The sequence below is a fragment of the Cryptomeria japonica genome, chromosome 6 (genome assembly GCF_030272615.1).
Source record: "Cryptomeria japonica chromosome 6, Sugi_1.0, whole genome shotgun sequence".
Lineage (NCBI taxonomy): Eukaryota > Viridiplantae > Streptophyta > Pinopsida > Cupressales > Cupressaceae > Cryptomeria > Cryptomeria japonica.
In genome coordinates this window covers 434,204,691-434,224,273 of record NC_081410.1, presented here as the reverse complement: position 1 = coordinate 434,224,273, position 19,583 = coordinate 434,204,691, and the positions used below count along the sequence as shown (strand labels likewise).

The window sequence follows — 19,583 nt, the reverse complement described above, 5'->3', positions numbered from 1 at the left end:
AGTATTGTTTTTGATAATTAAAGCAACAAAAGTGACCCTTAACAAAAACCCATAGGTAGTAAGAAAAACTAAGGGAGCAAGTCCCACAAAACAATGTCAGATAGGCAAATAGAGGAGTTTGCAAGACCAAAAGCAAAACAAACCCAAATCAAGGAGTAGAAGCACCCGAGCCTTGATTGGGAGCCGTAGACCAAGGTTGCAAAGTCTCGCAAGTAGAAGGAGCAGCCACAATAACATAATCAATAGGATCAATAGTTAAAGGCACCGCATTTTGGGACTCCTCACCCGAGCCATCCTAAATCTCCTCAGAAGCGTAGTTAGTCAAATGATCTAATGCAACGTCTTTCCAACAGGTCACAACACCCTTGTGTCGTTGCGAGAGAGAAATCCGAGGCCAAATGTCCTATAGAGAAGCATTTTCGACAGCGAAAAGGGAGACCTTCAAAGTCAAGCGGTTGTGTCTAGGGCTTGTCCCCAACCATAAGAACCACATCTCTCGGGAGAGGCGAAGCAACATTAATGTCAACCAAGATGCGGGCAAAGGTGGAGTGGCCCATAGAGGAAGTATCTTCATCCACCATCAAGAAGTGGCCAATGGAGTTTCCAATGGCCTCATAGCAGGACTGCTCCCAAAAATAAAGGGGAAGATTCGAGAGATGGACCCAAATTGGACGCACATTAAGTGGTTCAGTAAGAGAGTTGAAGGCAATAGTCCAAGGCTTGACAGAGAGGGTGGACACCCCAGGCCCACAACTTACCCAAGGTCAAGTCTCGATCAACTGAAGAGGTAAAGGATGCAATAAAAAAGCCTTTAGCACAAGGAAATAACTCGATATTGTAAGTAACCAAAGGCTTCTAGGAATCACTCATCCAACGATGGAGGTCGGATAAGGAGGGCGAAAGCCTAGAAAATATGCACACCAGGGCATAACGTTGGTAGAACCCAATGCTGTCCACAACATCCTGGCCATAGACAACCACATGGGATGAATTGGCATAGGGGAGGGGACAAACCCCCTTTGAGGATTGAGTCACAGATCTTGCCACATGAGCAAAGCTACGTTTACCAGCAGGTGGGGGTTTGGACGGGGCAACATTTGAATAAATTTTTCCAGAAAGAGCTGCCACACCACGAGCCAAAGCAGAGGCCGTAGAACCTATGGGAGGGGGGCAGTCTTTGAGAGTAGTAGCCGCAACAACACTAGGAGAGGCAATCGAGGGGGTCTCTCTAGCCGGGAGCAAAGAACCCACCACTGCCCCGGTAGCAAAGGGAACATAAGCAGGTGGAACCACAAAAGGGTCCAACGGGCCAGGAGCCAAGCTAGTCGAGCGGATAGAAGCTGAAGGAGGCAGGCCAAAAGTGGCAGGAGAGAGGATATTCAAACCAGAAGAAGTGGGAGAGTCGTTGGAACACATCGTATTACCTCCAACTTATTTGTTTCCTTCGTTAGGTGTTAAGTTATCATACCATCTAATTGTTGTGAGGACATTTGACTTAATGTGAAAGTCTAGCTATTATAATTTGAAGGCAAGTTGTTCGATAATACAACATTTATAATTTCTTCTTCTACTTTCATACAATTTTTTTCTGATTGTTTTATAAGCCATCTAAGTCCATTCATTTGGTTGGATATAACCATTCCACTTTTTCATTTTAAATCTAAAAAATGTAATCTAACATAAAATTGACATACATGGCTTTGGAACCAAATAACTTAATTCTTCATAGATTTATTTAGATGATGTATTTAGGTCAATAAGGTGCAATTTTGAATCAAATATGACATGACTAGTCCAATGATTGCTTTTGTTTTATTATCTTTGCTATGTTAGTCGATGAGTTCACTAAATTTTGAAGCTGCTATTTCTATTCCATTAACTATTCTTTATAAAATAAAATGATTAATTGCTTTTTTATTCACTTCCTAAGTGCAAAAATTATAAACTTTAAATTTTCTAATAGGATTTCTGAAGTTTTAAAAGTTTTTCGAAATTATACACCTTATCTCATTTTTGTCACTGTCTTTTTTGAGAAATTTGGTATGTAGAATTAGTGTTGTCTATTCTTTAAACAATACAAATTGATTTTCTCTATACTTGATTTTCTATCAAATGCCATGACTCACATAACAATCTCTACAAACTCAACTAGTGGACAATAACACATTTGAAACCACACTTTGTTAGCTTTACACTAAAACAAATAAGAACAAAAATATAAATTATACAAGAAGAGATGAACCTAATTATTTATATTCAATTGGACAAGATTACATGATTTATATAGCCTCTTAAGAGGATTAACAACTTGAATTAAGCCACATAACTATCAAACTAAAGTTAACATTGTTAGCTTGTAGTTGCTAGCTATGTGCTTAATCATTAACCCTAATAGGGTCTAAATGATAATCTTGCATTTTGTTCCCTCTAAATGATAGATTGGAAGTCTTTTTTGGTTTTAAAAGAACTTAACAACCCGTGTTAAATTCTTATATGCTCATTAAACTTAAATTCCACATAGTGTTTATCAATGTTTGTTAGTCTTTTATGGAGAAGGGACATGGGGATAGCTTTTCATAGATTGCAATTTTTTTCTTGAGTTATGGAGGTGGAGTGTTGAAAGGATTTTAAAATTTTTGGGATAACAATGGTACAATAATAAAATTAAAATAAATATTGTTTAACATTAAAAATAATTTAAATTAAGTGAAAGAAGAGATCGAATAATTAGTTTGAGAATCATAATGGCATGAATGATTGATAAAGTTGATATTTTAGTACAAGTAATATGAGGATCCCAACTACAATCTACAAGTGACAAGCATTAAAATGACAATTGAATGCTAAAAAATGCATAGTTGAGCAACAAGCTCAAAAATCAGTCATCATCTATTAGCCAATTTAAAAATTCATGCATTTTTTGAAATTATTATAGTGAATTGAATCCTTATTATGCAATTTGAGCCAATCTAATGTTGATTGCAGGCCTTGCTGCTCATCAACTTATTTTAGCTCTTTAAACTCTACTTCCCATTGCATCATTGAGCTAAAAGGTTTAGAATTGTAAAACCATATATCAAATGATAACACTCAATAAATTACAAAGCATGGCACATAAATTTCCTACAATGAATTGATTTTATTCATTCATAAACAAAATTATATGATAGCTTTAATTGCTTCTATACATTCTAGGCATTCATCTCTCATTACTCTAAAGATCTTTGAGATCTCTTAAATTAATTGTCTACAATTGTCTTAACTTCCACTCATTCTCTTGCCTTTTACTCAAAATGAATTTCAACCACTTGGTTGTAGGAAGAAAGAAATAGAAAGATGATGTCAATGCAAACAAGTAGTACATCACCCTAGGTACTCGGAATAAGGATCGACCCCATATCAATGATTTCAACCTTGAGTTACCCTTGGAATTGGGTGTGCACCTTCTTGAAACTTGTAGATTCACCACTTTGGTTGTACAAGAAGATATGAGTTTCAACACTTCATGCAACTCCTCTTTATGTGGCACAAGATTAAATACTTTAGGACACAATCCAATTTAAGGCATTGCTTTAGAATAAAATTATCATGTGAACATGTTCAAAAAGTTTATTAGACCTTAAGTCCAAATCACGATGACATTTGGCTACATATGTAGTATTACATAACTATTTGATTGTTGATTGGACTTCATCATAATAGATGCATTCATGAACTTTCCAACAATATTTATGATTAGTCATCATCTTGGGCACTCAAAATCTTATAATGGCATTTTGGGAGCATAAAATATCATTAAATTATAGTATGCTATTTTTGCCGGGTATTCTAATGTATTCATATATGTCACTACAACTCGTCTTACCTTACATGCAAATAATCATTCTTACCTTTGTAATAATGATCTATAGCTACCATTAATCAGTCTCGGGCATCCAAACTTGACCTCATCCACCTTAGCTGCCTATTTTGGCTTTACTAATTTATCCCATTCATTTAACATCTTTCCAACTAATATTGGCACCTTTAGAGTTGCAACAATTATTATAAGGATTCTAGTGCCATATGTGATGTTAGTTACAACGCGCACGTGCACGTAGATATATTAACTTGCAACTATACTTAAGGGAGAAAATATAAGAAAAGAGTATGAAGATTAGGATGTTTCACAAATATTTGAAGTCTCAAGTATTGAAATTGATTGACTTTATTTAACTTGACTAATATTATAGGGTTTTTTTTAATTTAGTTGGATTTATTTTGAACCAATGTAGTTATCTTATTCTTTGTTATTGCTAGTTGTTATAAAGTTTGTTGAAATAAGCCTCTCTATACAAGAGAATACATATTGTAAAGGAGTGGTGAAGAAATAAATAAAAGCAAAAGGAGAAGAATTTGTTCAAATTGTGTTGTGTGATTATATGATTTCAATTGTAAGATCTTACTTTAGTTGTTGTAGAAGTTTGTGGAGAGGATAACACACCTTACTCTTTCAAGAAATGAATCCACATAGAAAGGTTTGTGGTGGGGACTTTATTTCTATGATATATGGATCTTTAGTTTGTGTAATGCGTTTAGTTTTTTTTTGTTATTTCTATATATTTAATTTTGTTTATTTTATTTTAATTTTGCTAAGAGGTTTTCTACAATGGTAGGACAATATCTTATTTTGTGACCATGTAATTCATTAACTTAAATTTGACAATCATTTATACATCATATAATTAATATTTAATAATAAACATCAAATTTAAAAGTAACATAGAATTATATAATATTTACTGTACTCATTAAAATAAAAACAACACAAGAATTAGTGAAATAATGGATGCAGTTTCTTCAAAACAAAAATTAACATGTACACACAAAAGTGAGATACTTTTAAAATAAAAGGAAGTAAATAATGCAATAAAATAGTTCTTTGTATCAAATAAATTAATGTCAAATTTTTATTGGTTGTAGTAGAATTCTCAACTCCAATCTTCAAATTAGTTTGAAGTCATTGGGATTTTACTCAATTCAAATACTTGTGGCTTGCTTACATATTTTTGCCATGACAATGACGAGGTTATTTTCCTTGAATTTACAGAGGACATAATTCCACCCATTATTTTGGTGCTTCTGTGAGGGATCATGTCACATTCTTGTATACTATTTTGATCGAGTTAGATTTGGAACTCCAAGGTGAATGTCGATCAATAACCAACTTTTGACTTGGTAAGTATTCCTAGATTGTATTGTTTAAATTAAATTATTCTAATTGCATTGTTAAAATTTAGGAAGAGATTTCTTTCCAAATTTATGTGTGTATTCATAGGTGGGAGATCGTATTGAGTAAATAATTCTCATATCATATTAAAAACAAAAAAGCAAGGAAAAATCACTCAACATGATGATCCTCACAAATCAATAGCTTTAGATTCAATCTACAAACAATGATTTTGATTAATAAAATTATAAGATTTATTCTTGTGGATTAAATATGAAATGAGTAATGAATTCATGTATTATGGTGAGATGTTTATTCAGATTTGAAATTATATAAAATTGACCTGAATCTTTTTGTGGCATTTTTTCAGTTGTCAAAATTACAAGAACGCTTTGTTCTATTACAATTTGAAGGACCAAATGATAATTTTTTAAGAATTTGTTCATAGTGGAGATAGTTCTTTGAGCCTACATTCCAATGCAAGTGGAGTTGCATACATTTGAAGAACATTGAGAGTTATGTCCAAAATAGTGAATTGGTCTTCAACAAAATGCTATAAATATGTATATTGTTTACCAGTTTTGACATAAAATGAACGATTGAAAAATATCTTTATAGTGGAGATGTCCATTGGAATCAAATTTTCTCATTTTGTATCATATGAAATAGATGTCCAAAAATACATATGGTAGGCTATTATTGCATTGAATTAAGGACTTAATTTTTTTTGTTTAAAATATTCAATTTATATTTATAATAGTCATTTGAGTCCATTTTAATATCTTTTTGAATCACCTTGATATGACAAAAAAAGAAAAAGTAGTTATAAAAAATGTGCTTGTAGATTGAGGTTTTCTCCATGTAAACAACATTTTTAATGAAATGTTTTGTAACAAATTTTAATTAATAAATGGATTCTCTCTCTTTCTCCCCCTCTCTCGCTCTCTCTTTATATATATATAAAATTGACTTACATGTTTACATCCATTTCATATATACTTTAAATCAAATCATTTTACTGTAAGGGCTCTTTCTAGAATTTATGTAATCAAAACAATATATTGTTTTAATTGATTTGTGTAGACACATAAAAATGTCTTCATAATTTGATTTCTCTATTAATTAAATAGATATTATAGTTAATTCATTAATTTTTTTGTTTATTATTTAAATAAATTTACATGTTTATTTATCTAGCTTATTAAACTCTTTCTATTCCCTTTCATAAATTCATTTTATCCATTCTCCTTTAATCTTAACCATTTCATAAACTCATTTAATTTATCACCTTCATCCTTCACCAATCACATTTATTTAACAAGTGTGGGACAAATGCTTATCTATCTCTCTTTTATCCATTTTCGCTCTCACTTTTGGCTCGCTCACTTATTTGAAAATTGAATGTCTTCATGGTATTTTGAGATCTCATATCAAATCTTCATATTTTCAAATCATTATTTCTATCAATCAACCAAATCCATTCTTCCATAGCTTCTTGTGTGTTGTGCTACAAATATGAGAGCAACCAGTTATCATGCAAGATCTTGGTAGATAGGAGAACAAGAGTATCAAGCGTCTCTTGAACACATAGGTTTATTTGTTTATGTTTGTTTTATGTTTGTGCATTTCTTGAGGTCTCTTGATACGATGTTGGACTCTTCGTGAATCTTTGCTTATGGTTGGGCAATAAGGTTCAAGATTAGTTTTCTAAATATGCCATCGTACAATTTGCATTAAAGATTATAATTTGAACATTGATTTTTTGGGTGTCTAATTTTATTATTTTATGATATATTAATGTTTTCAATCCATGTTTAAATTAATTGCATAAGTTGAGTAGCATCACATTCCTTACAGTTGTATATCTTAAACAACTATGCATCTTCAACATCAACTATCTAACACCAACGTTAGAGCACAATGGTTGAACTTTTGCTTGCCACAAAAACCTTTGAAATTTCAATTTTTTTCTTACCACTCTTCGTTGTGATTGTTGGTTTGCATGCGTTTGTGGAAGAGGTGGCTTCAGTTGGAGGTTTGTCCACCCTTCTTTTGGGCGACAATGTTACATTACAAACTATGGTTTTGTTTTTGTCATGACTTGACATCTCCCTTGCTATTGTGCTTAATCCTAACAATTGCAAATATCCTTCTTTTATTTTGTGGTTTTGTGGGTTGGTGGTGTAGTTTAGGATGCCTTGTGGGAGATGTGCTACCTCTTGTCAATTCAAAGGAAAAACCCCTTGCTCATGCCAATTCAATGAACATTTTTATGTTTGACTGTTATGCCCCTATTGGTGTTGGTGTTGGTTTTTGGGATTAGTAATGGAGCCATGAACTCCAGGGTTTCTACTTCATTGTTTGAGTTTTTAGCTTCTGTTATCGGTTGTTAGTAATCCTAGGTAGCCATTGTGGGTTTTGGGGATTCTTCACACCCTCTATGGGATAAATCTCAACCCCTCCTTTGCGCACAATCTTTCCTTGTGGTTGGTTGCTAGTAAGATTTGCTTGAGAATAAATGTTTTTATTAGTGCAGGGGCTTGGTTTGTAGGTTCAACTATTTTGGGCCCTCTCTTTTCAATTACATGATTGGGTTTTTGATTCATGGAAGATTCTCATTGAGGGAAAGATTAGTCTCTTTTCTTGTGCTAGGGGCTTCTTTATAGTGTGGTTTGCCTCTTCAAAGGATATGGATTTGATGTGTACGGATTTGGTTTGTAGGTTCAACTATTTTGGGCCCTTTCTTTTCAATTACACGATTGGGTTTTGGAGTCATGGAAGCTTCTCATTGAGCTAAAGATCAGTCTCTTTAATTAGTGCAGGGGCTTGGTTTGTAGGTTCAACTATTTTGGGCCCTCTCTTTTCAATTACACAATTGGGTTTTGGATTCATGGAAGCTTCTTGTGCTAGGGGCTTCTTTATAATGTGGTTTGCCTCTTCAAAGGATATGGATTTGATGTGTTCTATCTTGGTCAAGCCTCAATTTATCTCCTCCAACCTTAATTCTATACCTTTCAATGTTAGATTTGTGTAGGTTTGACTTTCAAATCTTCCTCTCTAGTTCTAAGAAGAGGCCTACTATGAGGCTATTAGCAATGCTATTGGTCACTTCACAAAAGTTTTCTTTGCTACTTTCTTACATGGGTCACTCTACATTTGCTCATATTTCGGTGGAAATTGATATCTTCAAGCCCATTCATAGGGATTAGGCTTTGGATTCAACTACTTGATTGTGAGGGTCTTCCCTTCAATTGTAGACAATGCTTTGCCATTGCCCACCTAGCATAATATTGTACGCTCTTTAGACACAAAGGCACAACATCATGGTGAAGGAATGCTTGTGAAGACCACTTGAGTATTCATGCTTTTGATCCTTTGGTTGATGGTTTCTCTTAGGGTGATGTATCTTGTTAGGATGTTGAAACTTTTCTTACCATTCACTTCGTGGTTCTTGAGGGGGATTCCCATGCAATTGGTGCGACTTTGGCAAGTCTTTTTCGTGTTACCCCTCAACTCCTATTGGTTAGTCCAACCAACATTTTTCTTTAGTTCCTTAGTCCACTATACTTTCATATTTAGATCAGTTTCAACCCACTCTTGAGGTGACAATTTGATGTTTGACTATCTTGGCTTGACATTCCTCTATTTTTGTTGTGCTCAAGGATGTGCCTTCTATGGGGGAATTCCCCTTGCCCTAGGTCTGAGGACAAGGAAGATAATATTACTTTGACAATTATACAAAGGTGGAAGAAAGAGTTTCCCAAATTTGTCTTCTAATCTCATACTAGAGTGAATATTGTGATATTGAATAGGATTAGGTTTCGTATTCTTTAAGTTGGATCCATAGGCATTTTTTGTTTCATGCACTTTAGTTGTTGTGCTTATTTGTGCTCAATGTATTAGGTTATGCACTTTTGATAATAGCATTAGTGTTATGTGCTCTTGATAAAAATATGTCTTGTTGAGTGGCTTGGTTTGTCCAATAGCTCTTGGTACTTATTTCGATTTCCTATTGGTCGTTTTGTTGTACAAGTGTTTGGACCTTTTCAATCCCATTTTTATCAAATATAAAAAAACATTAGAGTCAAATTAGCTATTTCAATTGGATAGTGTAATTTGTTATTGAGAACATATGCAAGAGAACAATGAAATTCAAATAATGCTCTGATTGCTAATTACAACATATGAAGCTTTATGACAGGTTTTTAAATGTGAATTCTATTACATAGGTTGCAAGTCAGTGAATCTAAATGTTCTTAATGACATCGATTCATTTTAACCTTCTTTTGAAAATAAATCTAATAGTAATTTTTTTGGATGATAGTCAATAGGTGATTTCAAAATTAGATATATGAAAAACCATCTACTTAAAAAATAGTGGTGAAAATGTTTGGGTATTTTTAGACAATAGGTGGCTTGAAAATACAATTTTGGATAGACCCCTATTAAAATATTTATAATGAAATAAAGGGGATAAAAGGAGGAAAATTAAAAATTAAAAATTCACGCAATAAATTTGATCTTTTAGTTTAAATTATGTCATATAATTAGGAAGTGTCACTACAAACTCACTATTATATATCACTCAAATTTTACACAAGCATTATAATATTTTTCAAGCACATCAATCAAAGTTTATAAATTAAAAAAGGTCAAATAAAAAAAATGGAAAAAAAATGATTTGCTCATGAGGGTCAAATAAGTTAAATTTATGCTTGTGTGACAAGATGATATGTAAAGATAGGTGGTACATTAGTGAGATTCATCTTGCATATTAGGGGAAGCCTACCAATAGTTGTTATAGCTAACTTCATGCACCCATAGATTCTAAACAGTATATCAGATTTTGATGAATTTTTTGGTTGTCTTCGGATGTGATGTAACTACTTATAACTATTGTTTTGGCTTCTAAGTAGTAACAATGCATGCTGTGGGATCTGTTATGCACACAACGGTCAAAAAGTGCACATTTCAAAGTGTTGCTTGATACTTGCTTAAAGATGTCCCAATAATTGTACACTTAAAATTGTCAATACTTATGTACAAATGTCCCAGTACTTGTGCACTATGGGCACCAATAAAGGTGCACGATTGGGCCAATTATGTTCCAAAAATGGTAAAAAATGAGTGGCTATTGGTACATTTGAAATTCATTAATAAGCTTTCAGTTATTTATTTTTTGGTTCTTTTGGTTAGTAATTGGGAGGTTGGGTGTGCAATGAGTGAACAATTATTAGAACATAAACAATAACTAGTGCTCTTCCACTAAACACTATTGCTTCTAACCTCTTCATTTAGTGTGTCATGGCCCAAGAAAATGAAACATGATAATTGATGGTATGATGAAAGAATAAGGATCCGGTCAACTACTGAGAGAGGGGGGGGGGGGTGAATCAGTAGATAGAAAACTGATATAAACTTTTACCAATCTCAAAATCAACCTCTCAAAACAAACTCTACATTGACAAGTTAAACCACTGAACTACAAATGCGATATCACTGTCAAGTTAAACCAGTTAACTGTTATATAACAAACTAACAGTAAAACAACTTGAAACTCACAAACATCCAAATACTTTAGTGACATAAGTAAAACCTCATTTCAGATTGCTGCTGGTTAACATAATATATCAAAGTGGATTTAGCAGTTAAGCAATTCAACCATAGTAAACATAACCACAAAAACATTCACCACTTGACACAATATTTTTGACGTGGAAATCCAAATGGGAAAAACCATGGTGGGGATGAATACCCACAAGTCTGAACTCTTTTGAGGTTCACCCTGTTAGGAGCCAAGCTTGTGAAAGCTTTACAATAAATCCTATTAAGAACAAATCCTGTTAGGGACCACCCGGTTAAGGGATTGACTATAATGCCCTATTAGAAGCAATACCCTGTGAGGAGTAACCTCGGTAGAGGATTAGAAATCCAAGCTAATGGACCACCTGGTTAGAGGATTTGAATAACACTAAGCTTGTTAGAGCTTACCCGGTTAGGGGATTTTAACTGCTATAATTGTTAGAAAACAACAGGGGTTTGCTAATCTGTTTGAATAGCGCTACACTTGCTTGTTCAGATCCTTTTCATGCTCCTATATGCCTTTACACAAACTGCAGATACATCATCCGGTTTGACAACCACACTCTCACTCTCAAGTACAAATTTACGATTCTGAAACAAAACAACTCATCGACCTTATAAACAAATCAATAGGCCGGTAACACAATGAAAACCTAATTCTCTCATAGAGATTATAAACAAATCAGTTCAAGTATGATCATTGGATTACATAACAATCTATACACATCATTCAAGATAGCCTCGATTGCTCCTTGATCACCGCTTCATCGAACTCTATAACTCATCACACAGTTTGCATTATATGCAATATAATTGCTCATTCCCAAGATAAAAATCGTTATCTCAATGCACCAAAAATCATTTGAAGCTCTTCTCATACAACATGCATACGTGTCATAATCATTACCGCTCATCATCAGATCATAAACCAACACAACCAATTCACCAAACTTCATCGGTTAGGGTTTATCATATCAACATGTAGGGTTTACCGGTTGATCTCACTTCTTCTTGGCAATACCGGTTTCCTCCACAAACTCACCTACCGGTTGCAGTTCCCTTCACTAGCTCTTCCTACTGGTTGCAAAACAAAATTATAAAAACAACATTACCGGTTAATTGACATCAATGACAACATAACATTTCATTAATGCAATCTTCATGAAAATGCCAACAATCTCCCCCTTTGGCATTGATGGCCATACAAATATCAATACCCTTGATTGCTATGATTGTGAATAGGAATCTTGATTTACATTTTACCATGTACTCTCCTTGTCTTCAGTTGGTAGCTGGCTATAGATCTTCTCTCTGTCAATCATATAATTCTTCTCCCCATAATCATATAGTTCTTCTCCCCCTTTGACAACAATGCCAAAGTGAAAGTAAAACATGCAATGTCAAACTTCACTGTTCAGCATCATCAACCTATAACTTGATGCTCCCCCTATGGAATAACTCCACTCTACACCAATCCTGCTGTAAAATTCTGCAAATAGCTCCAAGACTGATGTACTCTAAATCATGCTCAATTGACCTCATGAAGGGGTACAACCCTAGCTGACTTCTAAGATACTCAAAAGTAGTCTTAGGCAAAGGTTTAGTAAAGATATCTGCAAGCTGCTCCTTAGTAGAAACATGCTCCAATATCACATCTTTACTCTACACTTTTTCCCTCAAGAAATGAGGATTCAATATGCTTGGTTCGTGCATGCAAAACAAGGTTCTTGGAAATATTTATGGCACTGGTATTATCACATAAGATCTTTACAGGTTCTGTAAACTTCATCTTGAAACCTTCCAAAATGTGTCTCATCTAGATAGCTTGGGTACAATTCATATAAGCTGCAACATACTCAACTTCAATAGTAGACTGTGATATACAACTCTGCTTCTTGCTACTCCATGAAACAAGTCTTCCTCCAAGAAAGAACGCTCCACCAATTGTGCTTTTCCTATCATCAACATTACCTGTCCAGTCTGCATCTGTATACACCTTCAAATCAAAGTTACTTGCATATGGATACCATAATCCATAGTCAATAGTGCCTTTCAAATATCTGAATATCCTCTTGGTTGCTATCAAATGTGTTTCCTTTGGATTCTTCTGAAATATAGCAACTAGACCAACTGCATGAGCTATATCCGGTCTGCTGTGAACAACATAGTGCAATTTCCCAATCATTGACCTGTACTCCTTTTCATCAATAGATGTGGCTTCATCTTCCTTAGAAAATTTACATCCTGTAACCATTGGTGTCCCAACTGGTTTAGAGTCACTCATTCCGAATGTCTTTAGTACCTCTTTCACATATTTAGACTGTGTGATGAAAATACCACTCTTCATTTGCTGAATTTGCACGCCTATGAATTTTTTTTATCTCTCCCACTAGAGACATTTCAAACTAACTTTTCATTTCATTTGCAAAGTCATTGCTCATGTCATCATTGCCTCCAAATATGATATCATCTACAAACACTTCACTAACCAGTATCTTATCTCCTTTAGATTTGAGATATATGTTGTTGTCTTCACTGGTTCTCTAAAAACCTATCTTCATCAGGTGTGAATGAAGCCTTTCAGACCATGCTCTCGGTGCCTTGTGCAACTTACATACCATGTATTTTTCATCAGTCAAAGCATAACCATCTGGCTGCTCAATGTATACTTCTTCTTCCAGTATTCCATTCAAAAATACTGACTTCACATCCATATGATATACTTTGAATCCCTTATATGATGCAAATGCAAGTAAAGTCTTGACACCTTCCAGTCTAGCAACTGGTGCAAAAGTCTCACCATATTCTTCTCCTTCTTCCTGTGCATAACCTTTGCAAACCAATCTAGCTTTGTTTCAGATTACTATACCATCTTCATTTAGTTTGGTCCTGAATACCCACTTAGTACCTATCACATTTTTATTCACCGGTCTGGGTACTAGGGTCCATGTGTTGTTTTTCTCAATTTGATCAAGCTCCTCCTCCATAGCTTTAATCCAATGATCATCTCCAAATGCTTCCTTAGCAGTTCTAGGCTCACTAGAGATCATGCAAGAATTTTCTCTAATTCTTCTTCTGGTTAACACTCCAGCATCCTTATCTCCAATAATCTGGTCAGGATTGTGATTGAGTCTCACATACCTCAGAATAACATGATCATTATCTTCAGGTTCTTCTACTTCATTATCATCATTTCTTCTGAATCTACCTGTTCCGATTGAACAACAACATTTTCTTTACCAGTTTCAGGTTTTATCGGTTCTGGTTCCAAAAACAGAATGCAAGGATCTTCATCCTTTTTCTCCACACTGGTTTCCCCTGAGACTTCAGGATACTCATCCACTCGAACATCAACACTCTCAATGATTCTCTGTGTCCGGTTATTGTAACATTTGTAGGCCTTACTCTTGGTGGAGTAACCAAGAAATATACCTTCATCACTTTTAGCCTCAAACTTAATAACATAGTCACCTCTCTTAATAAAACATTTACTACCAAATATCTTGAAATAACTGACATTAGGTAATCTACCATACCAGTATTCATAAGGAGCCTTATCCTTACCTCTCTTTACCAATATCTTGTTCATAGTGTAGACAACTGTGTTGGCAGCTCCTCTCCAGAAAGTTTTTGCTACACCTCTTTGTATCAACATCGTTCTAGCAACTTCAACAACTGACCGGTTGTTCCTCTTTGCAATACCATTCTGCTGTGGTGTCCTCGATGCAGAAAGCTGCCGTTTGATACCATTTTCTTCACAATATCTAGTGAATTCCTCAGAAGTAAATTCACCACCTTGATCAGTCCTCAGACACTTTATCTTCTTACCACTCTCCTTTTCAGCTAAGGCCCTGAATGCCTTGAACTTACTAAATGCTTCTGTTTTATCCTTCAAGAATGTGACCCACATCATTCTTGAGCAATCATCAGTGAAGATCATAAAATATCTGTCATCTTGAATACTTTTAGTCCTTATTGGTCCACAAAGGTCTGTATAAACCAAATTTAACAGATGTTCTGCTGAAAAAGATTTTCTCTTCAAATTTGAGGATTTCATCTTTCCCAACTGACATTCCTTACATAGAGCATTAACCGGTTTGTCCAACTGAGGCAAACCTCTCACTGTCTTGGACTCACTCACTTTAACAATGTTATCAAAATTTATATGACAAAATCTCCTATACGAAAGCCAACTATCATCTACTTTAGTAATTAAACAGTTGTTGGCTTTAGGATTCAAGTGAAATAGGTCACCTTTAGTCTGCTTGCCAGTTGCAATCAGTTCACCTTTGCTCCCATAGATTTTGCACATAACATTCTTAAACTCCAATGGGTATTCCCTGTCATTGAGTTGAGCAACACTCAAAAGATTGTGCTTTAGTCCTTCAACCCAGTAGACATCATCTACACTGCTCTTTCCATTAAGAGAAATAGTTCCCTTACCTTTTACCATGCAGGGTGAGTCATTACCAAATCTCACAACTTCGCCATCAAATTCCTTCAAAGAAAGAAATTTGCTCCGATCACCGGTCATGTGATGTGAACAACCACTATCAGTGATCGAATCATCATAATTATCCATGCGAGAAACTAATGCTTTCTGATCAAATATCTCTTCTTTAATGGCTACAAAAACAATGTCTTCATTAGCATCACCCTCAGATTCCTCATCAGTGATACCACCATCAACTACAATAAGACAATCTCTTTTGCCTTCTCCTTTGTACTTCTTGAACTTCTCTCGCTTGTGCTCATTGTCACCATTAGGACAATTAGCTACAATGTGTCCAATCTTGTTGCATGCAAAACATTTCAAAAGTAATTTACCTATGTATTTACCGGTACCTCTGGGAAATTGCTTGGCCAACAATGCTTCAAGCTCAACCAAACTGCCTTCATCATCAACTTCTCTGCTGGATTTAGATTCATAACTGTGACTGACATCTCTACTTTTCCTCATAGATGAGTTAGAAACTGAAGCTCTAAATGCAGATTTAGATTTCTGAACACTACCATCATAACCATTTAATTCAAAGGCAATACGCTTACCAATGATGGAGTCAAGGGTTACCTTAGTTTTGTTAATTGACTTTATCTCCTGAATGGCTGCAACTCGGATAGCGTAGACCGGTAGAAGGGTTCTCAACACCTTGTTAACCATTGTGGCATCTTCCTCTTTACCACCAACACTCTTGATCTCACCAACTATCTCTTTTATCCTCTTACCATACTGTTGAATATTCTCACCTTCAGCCATCCGCATGTCATCAAATTTTCCTCTTAAACTCTCTTCTTTGGCAATCTTCAAATGTTCATCACTGCTATAAATCTCTTCAAGTTTCTTCCATACCTCATAAGTAGTCTCCAGACCATGGACATCTACATATTCTGCATTAGACAAAGAATTGATAATAGCCTCCAGTGCTCGATTGTTTTCTTGTTGCTCTTTCTTCTGATCATCAGTCATAATCCCACTAGGTGCAACATATTGAGTACCAACATGTTCCCAGTATTGACTTCCTAGACTCTTGATATAAATTTTCATTCTATCGCTCCATATCCCGTAGTTCTCTCTATTAAACTTCGGACCTTCCTTCTTCATCATGTTCTACAAGATCTTTACCTCAAGTTGTTAGGCTTAAACCTTAGAGGACCTGAGAAGCTCTGATACCAATTGATGGTATGATGAAAGAATAAGGATCCGGTCAACTACTGAGAGGGGGGGGGGGGGGGTGAATCAATAGATAGAAAACTGATATAAACTTTTACCAATCTCAAAATCAACCTCTCAAAGAAAACTCTAAACTGACAAGTTAAACCACTGAGCTACAAATGCAATATCACTGTCAAGTTAAACCAGTTAACTGTTATAACAGACTAATAGTATAACAACTTGAAACTCACAAACATCCAAATACTTTACAGACATAAGTAAAACCTCATTTCAGATTGTTGCCGGTCAACATAACATATCAAAGTGGATTTAGCAGTTAAGCAATTCAACCATAGTAAACATAACCACAAAAACATTCACCACTTGACACAATATTTTTGATGTGGAAACTATATGGGAAAAAACCACGGCAGGGATGAATAGCCACAAGTATTTTGAACTCTTCTGAAGTTCACCCTGTTAGGAGCCAAGCTTGTTAAAGCTTTACAATAAGTCCTGTTAAGAACAGAACCTGTTAGGGACCACCTGGTTAAGAGATTGACTATAATGCCCTATTAGAAGCAATACCCTGTAAAGAGTAACCTCGCTAGAGGATTTGAAATCCAAGCTAATGGACCACCTGGTTAGAGGATTTGAATAACACTAAGCTTGTTAGAGCTTACCCGGTTAGGGGATTTTAACTGCTGTAATTGTTAGAAAACAACAGGGGTTTGCTGGTCTGTTTAAATAGCACTACACTTGCTTGTTCAGATCCTTTTCATGCTCCTATCTTCTTTTACACAATCTGCAGATACATCATCCAGTTCGGCAACCACACTCTCACTCTCAAGTACAAATTGCCAACTCTTAAACAAAACAACTCATCGACCTTATAAACAAATCAATAGGTCGGTAACACAACACAAACCTAATTCTCTCATAGAGATTACAAACAATCGGTTCAAGTATGACTGTTGGATTACATAACAATCTCTGCACATCATTCAAGATAGCCTCGACCGCTCCTTGATCACCGCTTCATCTAACTCTGTAACTCATCATGCGGGTTGCATTACATGCAATATACTTGCTCATTCCCAAGATAAAAATGGTTAACTCAATGCACTAAAAATTATTTGAAACTCTTCTCATACAACATGCATATGTGTCATAATCATTACCGCTCATCATCAAATCATAAACCAATACAACCAATTCACCAAACTTCATCGGTTAGGGTTTATCATATCAATAGGTAGGTTTTACCGGTTGATCTCACTTCTTCTTAGCAATACCGGTTTCCTCCACAAACTCACCTACCGGTTGTAGTTCCCTTCACTAGCTCTTCCTACCGGTTGCAAAACAACATTATAACACCATTATTACCGGTTAATTGACATCAATGACAACATAACATTTCATTAATGCAATCTTCATGCAAATGCCAACAATAATCAAAACAAAGTGAGAAAGGATTGCACAAAGAACATACAATATGCTAAGTTAGGAGGTATTTATTCTATTTTTTTATTACTTTTTCTATTATTTTACAGTTGAAAGTTGCTTAGTTATTGTTTTTATAAATAATTAATTTCTTTAAAATTGTTGTTGCAACAAGTTTGTCATCAAGTTCAACAATTTTACGCAACAACAATTTTACTTTCATAGAAAATATTAATGATACCTTGAGCATGAGATTAAGGACAACAATGATTTCACATGTTTACATTTCCAACTCACCCAACCTGTTGTTCAATGTATGAAATATCTTACAGAAATTGATTCACACTTGCATGCACCTCACCCATTTTTTATTTAATAGTTTCAAAATATATTTTTTCACCAATAATTTTAGTATAATAAAACTTTGTGAAGAATAGAAATGTATATGTACTATGAAGAAATTAAATTTAATAAAAGAGAAAATATTTGTTTATCATATAGATATTTGGCGAGGAGATAAACTTTCTATTTGTTTAATTCAACTAATATTAAGAAATTATATTGGTTTTGTTGGATTATTCCCAACTTATACTATTCTATGTTAATAGTAAGTTGGATTTTGTTCAGCTAAACCTCTTTATATAAGAAAAGACATTGTAAAGGAGGGAGAAAGAAACAAAATAAAAATAAATTGTTTTTGATTAGTAAAGCAACATTAACTAGGGGGTTGACTATTAACATAGTAAAAAACTATCAACAAAAAACAAGCAACATCAAGAGAAATGATGTTGGCAACAAGAACAACAGGCTAAAGGCAGTTAGAAACAAACACAGTCAGATAGGCAAGGAATCCTATCCAACTAGAGAACAAAGAAGACCCCAATCAAGTGGGGGTAGAGACACCCAAACCCCAACAAGAGGGGGTTTGGGGCAGGGGAGAAGACTTCCCCTTCCGCCTGCAAGCAACCACAGTCCAGACGATGCTGTCATTAGGTCCATCAAAAGAGAGATCAATCAGAAGGGACCCCACATGGTTACAATCAGTGGTGTCAATAGAGTGCTGCAACAAAACAACAAGAGGCTTCTGTAGAGAAACAACAAGTTGTGATGAAACAACAACTGAAGCAGATCCAACAATAGAAGAACGTGGCTATAGAACAGGAGAAGCAGGAGTGGGGGCCTCAAGAAATGAGGCCCCAAAAGGAGTAGTAGGAGCATCAATAGCCATGAGGGGCATGGCATTGACATCATCCTCATGAGAGGAGCCAGCAGACGCGAGTCAAGAGCATTGACTGTTAAGTGATAAAAATAACATTCTTCCACTAGGTAGAGACACCTTTGTGGCGTGAAATAGAGCAGTCTGAAGCAAGATGACCCGTAGAGAAGCATCTCCTGTAGCGGAAGGAGAGGCCTTCAAAATCCAACAACTGTGACCAAGGCCTATCCCCCACCATAGAACCACATCTCCTGGGAGAGGAAAGGATGAGATGGCAATGTCCACAAGAATGCAGGCAAATGTAGTATGATCCTTTGAGGATGTAGCTTCATCAACATTCAAGAAACGACCAATAGAGTTACCAATAGCCTCATAACAAGAGTACTCCCAAAATGAAGAGGGAGATTGATGAGGCGGACTCAAACTGGACACACATTAAGTGGTTCAGTGAGAGGGTTAAAAGAAGTTGTCCAAGGCTT

The 19,583-nt window shown here is 35.2% G+C and overlaps 1 protein-coding gene across 1 annotated transcript in view; it reads left to right on the top strand.

The window, feature by feature from the left end:
* The window catches only part of LOC131037545 (glycosyltransferase family protein 64 C3), a 37,094-nt gene extending 31,106 nt beyond the window's left edge, over positions 1-5,988 (top strand). The window contains exons 4-5 of the mRNA XM_059207396.1: positions 5,090-5,217; positions 5,580-5,988. Of these exons, the coding sequence (XP_059063379.1) occupies positions 5,090-5,098 (9 nt within the window). The 3' untranslated portion in view covers positions 5,099-5,217; positions 5,580-5,988. The remainder of the gene's footprint in view (positions 1-5,089; positions 5,218-5,579) is intronic.
* The last annotated feature ends 13,595 nt before the right edge of the window (positions 5,989-19,583 follow it).